At 33.2% G+C, this 17411-nt stretch overlaps 1 protein-coding gene across 4 annotated transcripts in view; it reads right to left on the bottom strand.

Annotated features, from left to right (window-relative positions):
* LCORL (ligand dependent nuclear receptor corepressor like) overlaps positions 1-17411 on the bottom strand; it is a 120502-nt gene that overhangs the window by 59343 nt on the left and 43748 nt on the right. For all 4 annotated transcript variants that reach the window (XM_054581984.1, XM_054581982.1, XM_054581983.1 and 1 more), the window contains exons 3-4: positions 13000-13079; positions 11981-12110 (exon numbers count right to left, since the gene is read on the bottom strand). In XM_054581984.1, coding sequence (XP_054437959.1) covers positions 11981-12110; positions 13000-13079 — 210 coding nt within the window. The remainder of the gene's footprint in view (positions 1-11980; positions 12111-12999; positions 13080-17411) is intronic.

Raw genomic sequence — 17411 nt, forward strand, 5'->3', positions numbered from 1 at the left:
ATTTATTAAATAGACTGCCTTTAGCCCACTATATGTTTTTGCCTCCTCTGTCAAATAGTAATTAGCCATATGGGTGTCGGTTTACTTCCGGGCTCTCTATTGTTTTGCTGCTCTATGTCTATATTTATGCTAGTGCCATACTGTTTTGATTACTATGGCCTTATAGTATAGTTTGATATCAGGTAACATGATCTTCCACCTTTGTTCTTCTTTCTCAAGATTGCTGTGGCTATATAAATCACTGGTATTCTCTTCTAGTTCTGTGAAATATGCCATTGGTATCTTGATAGGAATTACACTGAATCTATATAGTACCTTGGGTAGTATGGACATTTTAATGTTAATTGTTCCTACCCATGACAATGGTATATGCTTCCACTTATTTGTATCTTTCTCAATTTCTTTCTTCAGTGTCTTATAATTTTCCAGTTACAGGTCTTTTACATCCTTGGTTAAATTTATTCCTAGGTATTGGGGGTGTGTGGGTGTGTGTGTGTGTGTGTAAAATAATTTCACATATGTATTATGCAATTATAAACAGAACAGTGTTCTTAGTTTCTCTTTCTGACAGTTCATTATTGGTATATAAAAGTACAAGTTTTCTGGATATTTATTTTGTATCCTGCCACTTTACTGAATTCATTCATCAGTTCCAGTAGTTCTTTGGGCAAAATCTTTAGGGTTCTCTATATACAGTATTGTGTCATCTGCAAATAATAACAGCTTTACTTCTTCCTTTTCAATTTAGTTATCTTTTATTTCATCTCCTCGTCTTGTCTTCAATTTCAATGTTACTGAGGACCGTATAGGAGGTTTAAGATGACAAGAAAATCAAAAGCACATGAACTTCTCTCTCTGTTGTTGTATTGCCACTATTCCCCACTGTAAGATGCCAGTGTCCTCCTTGAGACTAAGCATTGTATTTTACTCACCTATTCAGTGATCTACCATGGTACCACAACAAGGTAACTGAAAAAATTTCATAAATAAATAACTGTTCACTCATCAAAGGGAATAAAATCTGCCTTACCAATTGAGTAATATGTTAATCTTTTTCTTTTTAATTTACAGAGCACAGAAATACAAGAATGGGAAAATATTCTTTCACTCTTTCACACTTCATATAAACAGTTACTGAATAGTCATGAAAGGAATTATCAGAGAAAAACAATTCCCCCCCTCTTCCCGGAAGTCTTATGAGCTAGTTGGTTTAAAGGCAGGCAAGAATGAAGACTCAGATATTACTGATGTTGCTTTCACTTTGGTTTACTATGTCACTACATACTTAACATATACTGCAGAAGATATATACAAAATCAAGGATTAAAGTAGTGGACACGGGCTTCCTGAAGCTTCTTTTTTATTCCACAGATGGTCTCAACTGCCATGTAGAGTGAGGAATCAGCCAGGTGAGAGAAACAGAGAGCACACAACCATAGGATCTCTGTCTTTATAGCATTTTAGGTTTTTTGAAGGGGAGGAGGGTTAGGGATATAAAACCATGATATCATAAGAATTCATACGATTATTATAAAAAGAAATTCTCACTGCACCCCAGTTATATTTCCAACTTTCATTTCCTACCACCTACTTGAGGTTCTAGTAAAAATCATGGCCCACCATCACTTAATGTAACTACTTATTTATATGTCCTTCCATAAAAAAAGGATATGGACACAGTATCTTTTAGTAGTAAACCATTTTGTTCCTCCTTACCCTTCCTACTCCCTGTATTTTTTGTCTCTTTAACCTGTCCACAACCTGACCACTGCATTAGTCCAACTCCCCTGTGACTATAAATTTTCCTATTAGATCTTTTAGAAATTAAATACTGTTTGTAAGTCAGCTCACTGATTATGGACTTGCAGTCATTTCATCAATTAACAAAACTGAGAATGTACAGTTTGAGATGCTTTAAACATCTCAAACCACAGCATATGCTTGGAGGAAGGTTCATCATTGACAGCATCTTTTAAAGCCTATTTTTTCAGACTTAATTCAGATAAAACTACACAGTAGAATATGTATATATTTACCTTAAATATATAAACTACAATATATCACAACTCAGAGCACAAACTAAAGAATGAGTCTATTATAAATATGGAACTAAGACAATGTTTCAATACATTATGTTAACCTTCACAGTGATATGATGTCACTAAGTAACTTGATCAACATCACAGCTATTTAACAAACACATCTAGTTTCGACTCTACAGCGCATATTCTTTTTTCCACCAGAAACTACTACTGAACACACAGTACCTGTCAATGATTAAAACACTAAAATCTAAACTACTATCTTGTTTCAATACAATTAGTATCTACAATTGTTATGCCTCTTTTGTACATGGGAAAACGAAGTCACAAAAAGGTCAAGTAGTTTTTCAGACTCACATTAATATATGGTGGGGCAAGATTTGAATGCCCCCTTTTACCAAGGATATGAACATTTCTGAGGACCTCACTCAAAACACTTTAGGGGGAAAAGACACACACAGAGAAATATAAATTCATATGGAGAAAGAGAGGGAATCACTGCTACTTAGTACTAGCAAATCAATGAATTCTAATAAATAAACTTTACAAAATAATCTGTACAGGCTGTGGGTATAATGTACAATTAGCCAATAGCAAATAGTTTATTGTAGCTAATAGTTCATAATTATATGTAAGCTAACAATAGTGAGATTAATAATTTATAAAACTAATTTATCACATTTCACACACTCTGCTAGAATCCTGGACTCAGTAAGAGACATTCAGAATTAATCAGCTTCTGGGGTTCCAAAGTAACATAAAGAATGGGTAATTCTTTAAAACAGAATGTTAACTATGTCATTTTAAGTAAGAGAGGAATGTTTATTTGTTAGAGTATATTTAACAAAGTGCTATTTCTACAAAACTGCATTTTAAAAGAGGATCTTTGTGTGAAAACAATAAACTAAAAACATAAGACTCAAAATGACAAGACAGAACTTTAACCTTTTATAAAACAGCTGAGATAGGTTGATTCGGTGACTGGCTTATAACTCATGCTTTTTGTTGTTTTGTTTTTTCCTTTTTACACTAGAGTTTCTCATTCATTAAACTACAATATGTGAAAAAATTATCTGGAAAAAAATAGCTAATCGGAACCATCTCTCCTCTCCTTTAAAAAAATTAAAAAAAATCTTCACCAGAGGATGTTTATTGATTTTAAAGAGAGGGGAAGGGAGGGAGAGAAACATCAGTGTGAGAGAGTAAAGTCAATCAGTTGCCTCTTACATGCGCCCCAGCTGGGGACTGAGCCCACAGCCCAAGCATGTGTCCTGACCAGGAGTTGAACTCTCGACCTTTTAGTATACTGGATGACACTCCAACCAACTAAGCCACACCAGCCAGGGCTTTTTGGGGGTTTTCTTTGGTTGTTTTTTAGATATTAATAGGTATGATGAGAGTTATAAGCATTTTCATGTTTTTAAAAAAATTTAAATATACTGGGATGACAGTGGTTAACAGGATCATACAGAAGCTTCAAGTGTATACTTCTATAATACAAGATCTGTGTACTGCACTTTATGCCCACCACCCAAAGTCAGACCATCTTCTGCCACCATATATTAGTCCCCCTCAACCACACCCTGCACCCTCTTCCCCTTGGTTACTACCACAATGCTGTCAGTGTCTGCGAGTTTCAGTTTTACATCCCACATATCAGTGAAATCATATGGTTCTTAACTTTTTCTATTTCATTTAGCATAATATTTTAGTTTAAGACACATGAAATACTTCAGTCCATTACTAATTTTCCTGACCATTAAAAGTTTTTGTTTTTTTTTCCCCCCTTAAAAGGCCTTAATCCTGAGATTCTAGTATCACCCAATTTACTCTTAGGCTGTCTTAAATTTGTACAGGCAGACTACAATCAGGTTTAAAGTTTTACAGCTGGGTACTGAGAGGAAACGTATTTTTAAGAATTCTAAATTAAGAGCTGTACATGTACTATTTACAAGGGCAATGAAAATTTTGCATATTTATACTTTAAAAGTACATCTTTTTAAAAAAGTAGGCAACAGAAATGTCATAGTAGTTTTTATTCTAGTCATCTAACAACCTCGTATTTTTAGGTACATAGTGACAGAGATAATCACTGTTTTTAAAGTATACAAACCAATAAGTGTTGTGGTTTAATTTAAAAAATTTAAAATATCATGAATTTGAGAACCTGATGTAAAATTAAAAATAAATAAAAACCAGAAAAACATATCAGAGAAAAGTCGACCTCTAAGAGAGATAAATTTTCCAAGAAGTTTTTTAAAAACCAAACCATTATCCATGGCAGGGGAACTAAATGAATGTGTAAACATCAGTTCTCATAAAAAAACAAAACAAAACCCATTTTAGAAACATTATCTCAGAGAGCAAAACTTTAACACACCTGAATATATTGCAACTGAGAAGGTGAATGCTAATCGGGAAACTGCTTTTGCACCATCTTTTAAAGTAGGCTCTTCTGTAACTGCTTGGCCTCCTGGCAAAACTCCTGACCCATATTGTTCTATGGTATCCTAAAGCTTGTCAGACAGCAGAGACATGTTATTCCACCACACACATACGAGTATGTAGTGTGCATGAACATGCATTTTTTAAATATTCCATTCTTCATCACTTCATACTTAAAATGGATAATTTAATTTTTCATAACTTGAGTGGCATAAATCAACCACATGTTGAAAACTGTATCCTATATATTTAGGTCTTTGATCAAAACTCTATTCAAAAACAAATGTATATAAGGAAATGAAAATATAAAAATTACGATTTTCTTTGCCTCCCAGGAGTTCGAAATCTACTAAAATCAACACTGCAAAACAATACTTTTTAAAACTCATAAAGGTAACATCATTATGTACAATCAAAATTATCCTTCAAAATCTCTTCAGTAACCCATTAAGTACAATAAATATTTATCAGTAAGGTTTATAATCTCACACATCATTATTTATTATAAAACACACCTTTATTTTTTTACATCATACACAAAAATAATTTTTCATTTTAAGTGTTATTGTTTATGCTATTACAGTTGTCCCAATTCCTCCCCCTTTGCTCCCCTCCACTCAGCTCGCCCACTCCCACAGTTCATCTCCACACCACTGCTCATGTCCATGGGTCATGCATGACTGGTCTTTGTCTAATGCCTTCACCTTTTTTTAAAACATGAGAAGCATCTGCAGAGCTGCTTTAAAATGCAGGAGGAATGTAGAAACTAAGAGCTATTAAAATGACAGTAAATTTATTTATTTCCCATCTCATGGCCTCTATGGGATGTATTCTGACCAAGTAGAAGATTGGATACATATACCACATGATACACATTATTTTTCACACTCAGCGTGAAATATCTGCTATGGCGTGCTTATGCATTTGACACTTCTAGATGTAGGATTTATGAAACCATTTTTATAAAAAGACACTCTAAATCACTCAGGCTTGGGAAAAAGTTTCACAACAAACAATGATGAAAGTATGAAAGAAACTAGCATAGTTTTTGTTAACTTCTAGGAGATGAAGGAAATGTTGACTGTAGCCCTGGTCAGGTGGCTCAGGTGGTTGCAGTGTCATCCCCTACACCAAAAGGTTATGTGCTCCATCTCTGGTCAGAGCACATAACTGGGTTGGAGGTTGATCCCTAGTCGGGGCACATATGGGAAGCAACCAATCGATATTTCTTCCTGTCTGATAAATCACTAATTATATCTTAGGGTGAGGATTTAAAAAAAAGAACGAAAGAAAGAAAAGAAAGAAACGTTGACTGTAAAGCAAAAAGTCCTACAACTTGCTAAGGAAGCGAGCTTTAATGAAGTGGACAATGAAAATGTAAAAGAACTGCTAACATAGTGAAGAGTTGATGATTCACAAATACTTGGTACTGTATCTTCAGCAGAAATTTTAGTACATACATATAAAATGTGTTGTTACAAGTAAGTCTGATCACATTATGATGAGACTCCTCACATTAAAAAAATGAAGCTGCAAGCAAAGTCTTGGGAAACCAGGAGCTGAAAAACTGCAAGTTTTCAGGGAACTTAAATAGTTCATCTAATTTTTAGCTTTTTTTTTTGTAAGTCCCACTGTCTTTTCTATGACTTCAGCTGATGGTTCAGAGCCAGTGACATGGATGAATTCAGGTATTTAATATTCCTATTCACTATTTCACCACATAACTCTGGTTTAACATTACTAACCACCAAAGAGCAACAGAAATTAAAGCCTCTATCTCTTCTTACCATCAAACTTCAGGCAGGCAACTCTATAATCCATTAATTAAACATTTTTAAATGCCTCTTCTGATTCCTACATGCTACTGGCAATCATTAATTACCTTACATTATTTTATTATTTATTTACAGTATAGTACATGTTCCTTGGTCAAGTATTTAACTATTCTTTCTTTGTATGTAAAAATAAAAGAGACAAATAATTCCCCACTTACTTTAAAATGTTTTTAATTTTAAATTGGCCTTAAAAGGAAAATAATCTATAAAACTGAGGAATCAGAGTGGTGATCACTTATCACATGCCTGATCTATAATTTTTCAAAACTAGTATTTCTTTTAACTCTTAAAACTTATTTCCCCTAGGATTTCTGTAGCATGCTACCTTAATTTTTTAAAAATACATTTGCTTAAATGTCATCTGACTATTCTTCTTAAGAAGATTTCGATGACTACCTCTATTCTGGCATTCCCTATGGCCTTCTCCTCATTTGTTTCCACAGGGCATATATAAGTTTACAGTTGTTTGTATGTAAAATAATACAATAATTAATAAAATAAATAATAATACAAGAATAAACTAACTGTAAACTTACTTTTGTCCAACCCTGTATTCATATATATTCAGCATATGTGTGAGAGGTGTATGTGTGCATGTGTTCAACCATAAAGATAATTTACTCATTTATTGTCTGTTTCCCTTCACTAGAACATAAAAACCCATGAGGATAGGAATGTTTCTTGTCTTTTGTTCCTGGAATAGTTCTTGCCTTAGTGGATCTTTGTTGAATAAATGAACTCTTCTAATCATGGACCAGAAATATGTTTTGTAAAGCCCAACATGCTAGTGTTGCTTCAGGGAGTCATACTCAGGGAAAGAAAAGGAGAGGGCTACAAAAGTACCGTTTATGAATACATAGTTAAAGGAATAGAGTAAAGGAAGTATTATAAGACTGAGGGCATAGGGGATTTTGCTGACCAAAGACCACAAGTTCCAGAAGACACAAAGAATTTGGGTGCTTGTAAAAGGGTAAATGACTGGGTCAAATTAAAATATAAAAAAGACAAAAGGAGGAAGGAATCTGGGTGATGATGCATGACCTGAAAGTTGGCCTTTAATTCCTGCTATGACTGGTATTGCAGGTAGAAAGGTGATTCTTCCAGAAATGAAAAATCTTAAATCCAGTTCTAATTTTATGTATGTTCTTAGAATTTCATTCATATCTTCTAAGCACATGGCAAAAGAAGAAAAAATTTTTCATGAACACCTCCAAACATGGCTCATAACAGCAAGTGAATTATTTTATGGCACTAACATACCAAAAAGGCAATCTGTATAAGAGGAATTCAGTGTATAACCACAATGATTATCACAAAGGCACACTTGCATAAGAAACACTTAGAGCCTAGATGAAGCAGGTCAAATTTACATAGTTACTCAAGAATGCCTGTGAATTTAGAGAATTTAGAGAAAAATGATCTAAAAGATTAATACTCCTATTTCTAAGAAGTCAAATGCTTTATCATCAGTCATAACCCAACAGGAAAAAGGTCTGTGTTCAGAAAAGGCATGGAAAACTTTATACAAAACCTGGCTATCAATTAATTTAAGGAGGGAAGGGTTGGTTAACAGCAGCTTTCAACTAAATGCGTCAAATACATCAAGAAAGTCTTTGAAAATAAAAGGCCAGAACTGTAGTTACATGAATGCTAAATGTGTGTGTGTGTGGGGGGGGGGGGAGAGATAAAGCAAAAAAAATAATATTTTGATTAAGGAAGGTTTTATTATCTATTTAGCAGTATGATAATTCAGCTACTATGTGCACATTGTTTGCCCAATTTAGTCAAATCAAGTAGCCTTCTTTAATTTAAAAACATAAGATGAAACATCTTCCTCAATAGCAAACCAGTAACTTATACTGCTTCAGTTGTTCAGAGAATGTGAAGAAAAAGTCAAAATAATTTAATTTACTTCTCTTGGAAATAACTTTGGAAAAGGCCTTTCATATCTCTATGCCTGTGTTTATTTCAAAACAAATAACTGATATTTAAGCTCTACACAGTAATAAACTTAAGTACAAAACAGACAAAGGTAAATTATATTTACATGCTAAATACTCATCTTCTTCAAATAGAACAAATAATACCACTGAATATGCACAGAAACTGGAAGATATCAGGACAGTTTATCTTAATATTCATTCATTCATTCATTCATTCATTCATTCATTCATGAAATAGTTACTGAAGTCTAGGATGTTCTAGACATTGAAGATTCTGCAATGAACAAAACAAAATCCCTGGTATCATGGCGCTTTCATTCTTGACAATTTTAGGGTTAACCCTTAGAAGAAAATTCAATGTAGAATTTCTCAAGTAAAGAATATACAAACTAGTTAAGTTCACTTCTGTACTAAAATTTCTCCTTTCCCCTGATTCTATTTATTCAACCTGAAAGATTATTTTTGACTAGCTTCCAATTATGTATAAGGGATCATCCAAACTGTATTTAGTTTAAATGTTTCTTCCAATCTATCACTGAACACTGTGAGGCAGCGATTTTCAGCTGCTGTGACATGAGAAACACACCAGTGTGCTGCAAGAATTTTTACAACATTCTATACCTGGCTATCTAGTCAGGGGCACTGACCTCGTTTCTCTTTGTCAAATAAAAAATGACAACAGCCAACACTATAGCCATCTGGTGTGAATGAATCAAAATTATACATATTTTTTGGTCAGATTTGCAAAAATATATATTTTTTGGTTTGCTCCAGAATTTTAGTAGTTTATGTGTGCCATGAGACGAAAAAGGTTGAAAAGCACTGCTATAAGGGAACTAATCACTAAAACTGTTCATAGTTCATAAAAAGGAAAAATGGAAGCCTATGAGAAATACAGAACATTTTTCATAGGTCTTCTTTAGTCTGCCTAATTCAATTAAAATTAATTCTAGTCCTAGGCTGCTAAATAGCAGAGAATAGAGTTTCTCTACTTAATGCTTAAAAGAATCGAGCTGCTCCTCACAAAGAAACATCTTTCAGCTTTTAAAATTTCTTCTTGAGGTCTTAGATGTTCTTAACACAGAACTAAAAGATATTTTAACTTCTCTGCACTTTGTTGTCTTTACTTGTTAAAAAGATAACAGCAGTACCTACCTCTTAACATTGTTTCCGGACTAAATGAGCTAAGGCACAAAAGGGGCTTAGTGCTCAATCATAATTGATGACCTCAATTGTCATCATTACCCTGAGTTGTGGGTTCTCAATAATAATAGCTTATAATTATCATTACCATCATCCCCAAAACCATAGTTAAGAAAGATAATAAACAAGCTACAATAAGAATAGTAACAGATTTCTTTACACTTTGGCAAGATGATCAACTTGCATATGTTCTTCAAACTAGTAACATATTTAAAGTGTCAGTAACACTAATGTTACTAATATCCAGAATTGCTAAAAATGCCCAAGTTACGAAAATCTTCAGGAATCAAATAAAAACTTCATCCATATGTTGCTTCATCAGCATTTTATTTGCTACTCCAAAGACTGAGAAATATTTCCTGTCTTTTAAACACCTTTTTGCCTTTTATTTCAAAGTAAATAGAACTAAACAAATTAAATTAAAAAGTCGATACTATTTCCAAGATATTATTATTTATCACCTAATCCTAGTCATACTATACTGGAAATCTCTAAAACAATTTTATTCAAAGAAAATTAAAAAATAAAACAACAAAAAAACACAAGGAAACATGTAGAAAAAATCCTTATGTTTAATTAAATCTGGAAAATTATGATGGACTACAAATAAAGAAATAAACAAATGTAAGACTTCAAGTAAAGCAAAAACAGTAGTAAGAATCTCTCACTTAAAAACTCTGTGATCCTTCAAAAATCTTGAAGAAATCCCCAAATGCAGAGGTCACTAAATATCCATGAACACTCACCCAACCATTGGTAGGAGACCTCTTGTAGACCCAGATGCTTGAATCAGCTGAAATAGTACCAAGTGTTTACTGATTACTCTTTTAAAAAAAAGGACTTTATTTATTTATTACTAGAGGGGGGGAAGGGAGGGAGAAAGAGATGGAGAGAAACATTGATTGGTTGCCTCTCGTACACATCCCAACTGGGGACCGAACTTGCAACCCAGGCATGTGCCCTGACTGGATGTTGAACCAGCGACCTTTCATTTTGCAGGATGATGCCCAACTAACTGAGCCACACTGGTCAGGGCACTGATTACTCTTAATAGGGTAAGGAAGCACAAGTTAACTCCATACTATTTCAAATTAAAGGTTATTATTACTGATTATTCAAGTTACCATTACAAATTACTCAAAGGAAAAGGAGACTGAGTAATGAGTTCTAAGGTGAAACTTGTGTACATGTGTGTAAATGTGTACATTTCCTCCAGTTCTCTTAGTGATATAAGTCTGATAACATAATTATGTTTAATGCTTAGAAGTGTAAATATACTGGCAGAATAAAATTTTCTAAATTAATGTTATAAAATTCTTAAAGCATGTAAACTATTTTTCATACTGGTTTGGATAGAAAATTTTGAGAAAAGAATGCTTTTTAAACACAATGCCAATTTCTCAACACTAAGTATGTCGATAACACAAGAAAAGATTTTTAATCCCCTGCATTTTTAAAAAAAGTATAAACTCCTGATGTTAGGCCTTTTATATACTAGTGATTCTTCTAATCAGAAAATTCTCATATTTCAACATATAAAAGAACTCATAGCACTTAAGACTAAACCAAAGCGTCCTTTCTTTTAAGGAGAGGGCTATTTTTAATATTATTGATTAAAATTGTCAAGTTAATAATTTAACAGAAAATAGCTGATGCTACTTAATTCCAAACAGGAGTAAAACAGGGTCAATACCTAGATGAGAAGACAGTAATGTTTTTCTCAATCTCTGGAAATCGGGAGGTAAGACGATCCTCTTCCCCCATTTCTGTGCCCCCCCCACCCCCCACCATGACTTACTTGAAAAGTCTCTGTGGTAAAAAGACATTCTACTACTGCAGAAATGGCTAAGACCAAAATTAAAAAAAAAAAAAAAAAAAAGGAAGGCTCTATATTTCTTTATTTTTCCCAGGTACCTAAGATTTAAAAATTACTTCTGCCTGATCATGTGTATCAAGTAAGGTAACAAATGAAACAAGCCTCATTTGGTTTAAATAGTTTAGATAAAAGGAATCAAAAAAGAATATTGATAACTTTAATGTCAAGTAAGCATATTTAAGCTACCCCCTCAAAAAAGCACTAGCAAATATACTCTACAACCTGGCTGATAGATGATACATGGTAACTTACTCTAAAAACAGCTTTACAATATAATATATCTATCACTTACTAAACATGAAAGAACTTTTTAAGTCTTGATAACAGCAACAAAATAAGACCAGAAGCATAAAAAAAATGTTCTCGTCTGTCTATAGTAGATGAGGAAAATGTACGATAAAGTTAGAGAGAGATCTGAGAGGAGAATGGCAAAAAGGCATGCCTAATAGAAAACTAGCTCCACAGTGATTGAGAATCCTAATGTCCTTGAAAACATGAAGAATAAGGATAAACAAAGAGTTACTCAAAAATGGAGTAGAGATTGACATAAAAAAAAAAAACTTGTGTGTGTGAAAAAAATTCAAAGATTTTAGATACCTATTGCAAATTGTAAATGACCAAGTGTACCAGTATTACCTTTCTTTCGAAAGAGTGCATTTAGGTAATTTTCTGCTTGGCATTCAATCTTTTCAGTGTTGGACTGGCCCTGAGATGATAGTTCCTCCGTTGGTGTTGACTGTGAAGAATCAAGAGATGGTATACAATCCTAAAATTTTAAGAAAAGAACATTAAAAAAAAATCACTTTTATTTAAATGTGGGATTCCATTAAAAATGGCAAAAAAAACCCCTCCCTAAATGTTCATTTTTTCTACCTTTTAAATATATCAAATTATACAGAGAACATTAAATCTGGAACAAGAGTCAGGAAAAAGAGAAATTTAGCTATTATAGAGGGCCAAATTAGCCTTATTCCTTAGCACTCAAAATAGGGGGAAGAGCAGATAAAATATACTGCTGAATAAATTCACTATACATTGCATGCCAGCAATGAGAGTTTTAACAACAAAGCAGATATGTTTACCTACTTATCTGATCAAATAGGTATAGGTTCTTGAGTTCTCATTTATTTGACTCAGCCCTCTTACAGCAGTACATAAAGAATCAGGATCCCACCATACAAGATGCTGCTGCTTGCCTAGTTTATGCCCTGTTTACAGTAGATACTAATATTTAATCATTTACACAGGAGATAATTACAATATCCAAAAGACTTCTAGAGAAAGAAAAAAGCTAAAAAAATAGTAACACATTATTCTCCAACTGATTCTTGAGAAATCAGACTACAGGGTGGTCTCAGACCAAACCAGACCTCCAAGATCAACTTTGTTTGTAAAAACACAAAACAGATCTTAACTCAATTTCATGAGTTAAGGAGCTATAAGAAAGTAATGTGAAATAAGCAAAAAAATGAGTGTTTTGGGATTTTCACCTGCGAGATAAGTTAAATGTTAGACTTCTAACATAAGTCTTTGTGATTCTTCTCTTTACCAAAATCAAGTATGTAAATTCTACTGTGAGTCACACAATTTCAGAACAAATTAAGTTAAAAATTATGTTACAATTGTGCAAATAATTTCACAGTACTAAAACTTACACTGACTGCTTCTCTCTGTAGGTTACAAAATGAACATTTTTCATCCATAGACCAGTCAGTCAGTTCTTCTGGTTCACAGTCTTTAAAAGAGGGAAAAAAATGTTCATTAAATACACTAACTTTATTAAAACATATAAAATTACCACTCTTCAGAACAATGGTTCACATAAAAAAAAAAACAACAAACTAATAGTAAGGAGGAAAGCCTAAATGTAAAATTAAACTGGTGACATCTAGAAAGAAAGAAACAGAGAAGGTTGTAAGGAGAGTATTTTTACACCATTATGGGTCAAAGTAGCAAGAACAGTAAGCTGGTTATAAATTAATTTTCTAACAATAGGGTTCATCTAGCCCTCTGAGTCAATTTATCATTGCCTATTAATTTTTTATTTTCATTATGAAATAAATCAGAACAGAGAGATATGGGGAAAAAGAAAAAAATGTGTATCATAAAAGACAACATGAGAGAGAAATGGAGTAAAGTACCAGATAGGCCCACAGATTTGAGAATACTGAATGCTCTGAGAAAAAAAGAAGAAATCCATAGCTAATAAAAAGTCGGATCAGATTTTTTTTATTACATTGTTTAAAGACTTTATTTCAAGAGTTAGGGCAAAAAGCAGGTATATTTTATTATTCAACACACAACATGGATTTTTATCCAGAATAATGTTCATTCTAATCCAACTACTGTAACATATTAGAGAATTTGTGAAAAGCAAACATTTTCTAATGAATTTTCTGAAGGTATAAGATTGCCATCCCTACTATATCTGGTATAGAGAGTAATTGTTTTCCTTTTTTTAAATCCTTGCCCAAGACTATATTTACTGATTTTAGATAGAGAGAGAAGTATATATGAGAGAGACACATTAATTGGTTGTCTCCAGTACATGCTCTGACTGAGGATCGAACCCACAACCTAGGTATATGTACCCAGACTGGGAATGGAACCTGCAACCTTTCGGCTCTAACCAACTAAGCCACCCTTCAAGGGCTAGACAGTGATTCTTCAAATTTACTCCCTGCAACAGAGCTCCACCTAATTTCTTTTCCCAAATAAATTCACATGTAGAACCTCAAACCATAAAACCATCATCATCTAAGGCAGTTAAACTGGGACTAATTTGAAAAGCACTGGTGTAGCACCATAATTTTCTCTCATATTTTTCAAATGCACACTGAAGCTGAATATGTGCCTGCTAAATTACACAGCAGATACACTTATCTTTTTTTTGAAGTGATAATGAATAAATTCTAGTTAGAATCAGCCCTTAGGATACCTTGCATTGATCAAATATACAGGCCAGAATATAGTATAATTTTTGGAATATAGAGTGTAGTGATAGCATCTTTTGATTTTGGCAGTGGTCCAGAAATATTCCTGATATTTACCTAAACTTAGAAAAGGAAGGGGATAAGAACATAAGATGTCATATAGGGAACTGTAAAGAGAAATGCGTTTGAAGTCTCTGAAAATCTGAGATTAGAGTTTACTAGTCATAATCTCACCAAATGACAAAGTTTTTGTTTCAATTTCTACACCTACAAAATAAGGATCCTATCACTTATTTGTGGATCAAATTTAAAACAGTGAAAATACTTTCACTGTTTTAACAGTAAACTACACATGCCAGCCTACTTTTTAACTCCTGTACTATCGCACATATATTTAATAAGGTTGGTTTGCAGAAGACAGATAATTTTTATTTAATATGTGCTTAAAATATTAAACACACTTTTGTTAACCTGACAAATCAAAAAGCTTATGCAATCTATACAATTAAAAACCTAGAACTGTACCTATGTATGTTTATAATTTTTTTCAGCTTTTCTCTCTGACGCTAGAACAGAATGACACATTCATACTCTTGAACGCAGGATCATGCAGTGTCTCTTACTGGGGGGGCAGCGCTCTCTGACCAATGGAATGAATGTGGAGAAGTGACAGTAGACCATTCCATGCTGAGGTTTTAAAAGGCATGGCAAGTCCCCCAGTTCTCTTGAGCTTCCATCATCCAACATGAGAAGAATTTGCTTCACATAATCATTACTCCTTCGCTCTGTGACCTGGAGTCATGAGGAGATGTGATCCCCATCCACACCCTGGAGTCCAGTGAATCTGATCACCCAGAAGCATGAAGTAGATTTTGGAGCTCTTTTGTTATTCAGCATTACTGTAACAACAACTTGACTCATATGCCAAGCATAAGATAATTTGTATAGATCAATGAAATCTAAAATGTGGGAGGGAAGGGGGTGTAGGAGGATAAGTAGTAATGGAAAAAAATACAATAAACATAAATTTAAAAAATAAACTGTCTTTTTATTATGATCTCACGGGCAGGGAATATGAAAGCAATCTAGAATTGAGTTTTTTCCAAATAGATGGTATGCCTAGTGAAGGGGTATTTTTGAAAAATCATTGTAACTTTTCATGAAATTTCAGAGATAAATATGTTGATTCAAAGGACAACTCTGGATTAATTAAAACAATTACCAATTTTAAGATAAAATTGGGCATGCTAAGATTATCTTCATTTGTTTCAGAATTTCTTCAAGGAAATGTTAAAGTAAATGCCTACAAAGTTAAATAAATGGCAACGAATAATCAACGATTACATAAATGCCATTGAATTTTACTGGGTTAAAAAAAGTCTATGACTTTACTTATAAATATTTAATAATAACCCTTTCTACAGCAACTTTTGATTTTTGAGTCCAAATAAGTGATGGTAGGATACATTATATATATGGGGAAACAGATTTTGAAAAATTAACTGTAGGCCACATTTCTCCCTTTGCCCAGGTTGTCTTTTCATGTCATAAAAGTTAAACAATACTACAGGACATACTCATTTTATTTCTCACATACAATTTGACAATAAATGAGATGTCCTCTCAAAAAAAGTTCTCTGATTTTGAAATTTTAATACATGATGGTATAAGCTCAAAAGGGTCAAATTATATACTCTATAGAAACAGCCTTATTTAAGAAAAAGCAATGCCATAATGTAAACTGATAGAAAATGAATAACTGACAAAGATCAACTTTCTCACTGTGGATATATACTCATAGTCAAAGTTTCTCTCTAATCGTTTTACCTAATCTATCCTGGAAAGATAACAGACTTTGAAATTAGAGAGTCTTGGTACATGGGCTTTCCACATTCCAGATGTCGCCTTGGGCAAGTTACTTTCTCTGAGCTTCAATTTCCCTGTATGTAAAATGAAAATAATAATTGCAGCTTAAGGCTGTAGTAAACATTAAATAAAAACATACACAAAACATCTAATAAGCCCAATAGATGTTACTTATTTTAAATAATCACACTTCTTTTGAGTGTTTTTTATTCTTTTCAGTAGCTTTTAACCGTAAGAAATAAATCTGGAGTTCCCAGACAAAGCCCAATTAAAAGTAAAAAAATAACATTGAACTAGATTTTTCATGAAGGTCATGGAAAAGTGGTTATAACTATTGTATGTTGATTTTGGGATAAGATACTTATCAGTGGGCAATGTATTTTAAAATAATTTTTCATTATGAAATTTCATATTAACTGTATCAAAAAGTACCAAGGAAAAAAGAAAAACTATTCTTATTGCCATCATCCAGAGATAATGATTAATACTTGCAATAGGTTCCTCCAGTTTATCTATCCCTTTTTAAAAATAAGGATCAGCTGATTCTTTGAAAAGATTAATAAAATTAATAAATGTCTAGCCAGGCTAACCAAGAAAAAGAGAAAGAGAAAATATCAGAAACAAAATGATGGATCATCACTACCGATTCTAGGAATAAAAAAATATTGTGAAGAGAATTAGTTGTCTGCAAATTTGATAACCTTGGGTGAAATGGATGAATTCCTTGAAACAATCTTCCAGATCTCACACAAGAAAAGCTATATAAGCTCAACAAGCCTATTTCTATTTAAAAAATTAAATCAATAATTAATATCCTCCCCAAACAGAAAGCACCAGTCCAGGTGGTTTCTCTACAATCTGCTCCAGAAAAAGGAAATATTTCCTCACTTGCTCTATAATTCCATCATTATCCAAATGTCAAAACTTGTCTAAACAGACATCCCATCCAAGAAGATATGCAGAGAGCAAAGAAACATATGAAAAGGCACATAATCATATTCCATTAAAGAATTGCAAATTAAGACATGATGCCACTACGCACCTAACAGTATAGTTACAGTCCAAAACACTGACAGTATCCAATGTTGGTGAGGGCATATGGCAAAAAGAGCTGATGGCAATGCAATATAGTAAGGCCACTTTTGAAGACAGTCTGGTACTTTCTTCCAAAGCTAAACACTGTCTTTCCATAAGATCTAGCAATGGTGCTCCTAGGTATCAGGTTGGTCAAAAAATTCATTTGTTTTTTTCTGTAAGATGGCTCTAGT

This window comes from Pteronotus mesoamericanus, unplaced genomic scaffold (assembly GCF_021234165.1).
Source record: "Pteronotus mesoamericanus isolate MK-2021 breed Mesoamerican mustached bat unplaced genomic scaffold, CSHL_Meso_final contig_68, whole genome shotgun sequence".
Taxonomy (NCBI): Eukaryota; Metazoa; Chordata; class Mammalia; order Chiroptera; family Mormoopidae; genus Pteronotus; species Pteronotus mesoamericanus.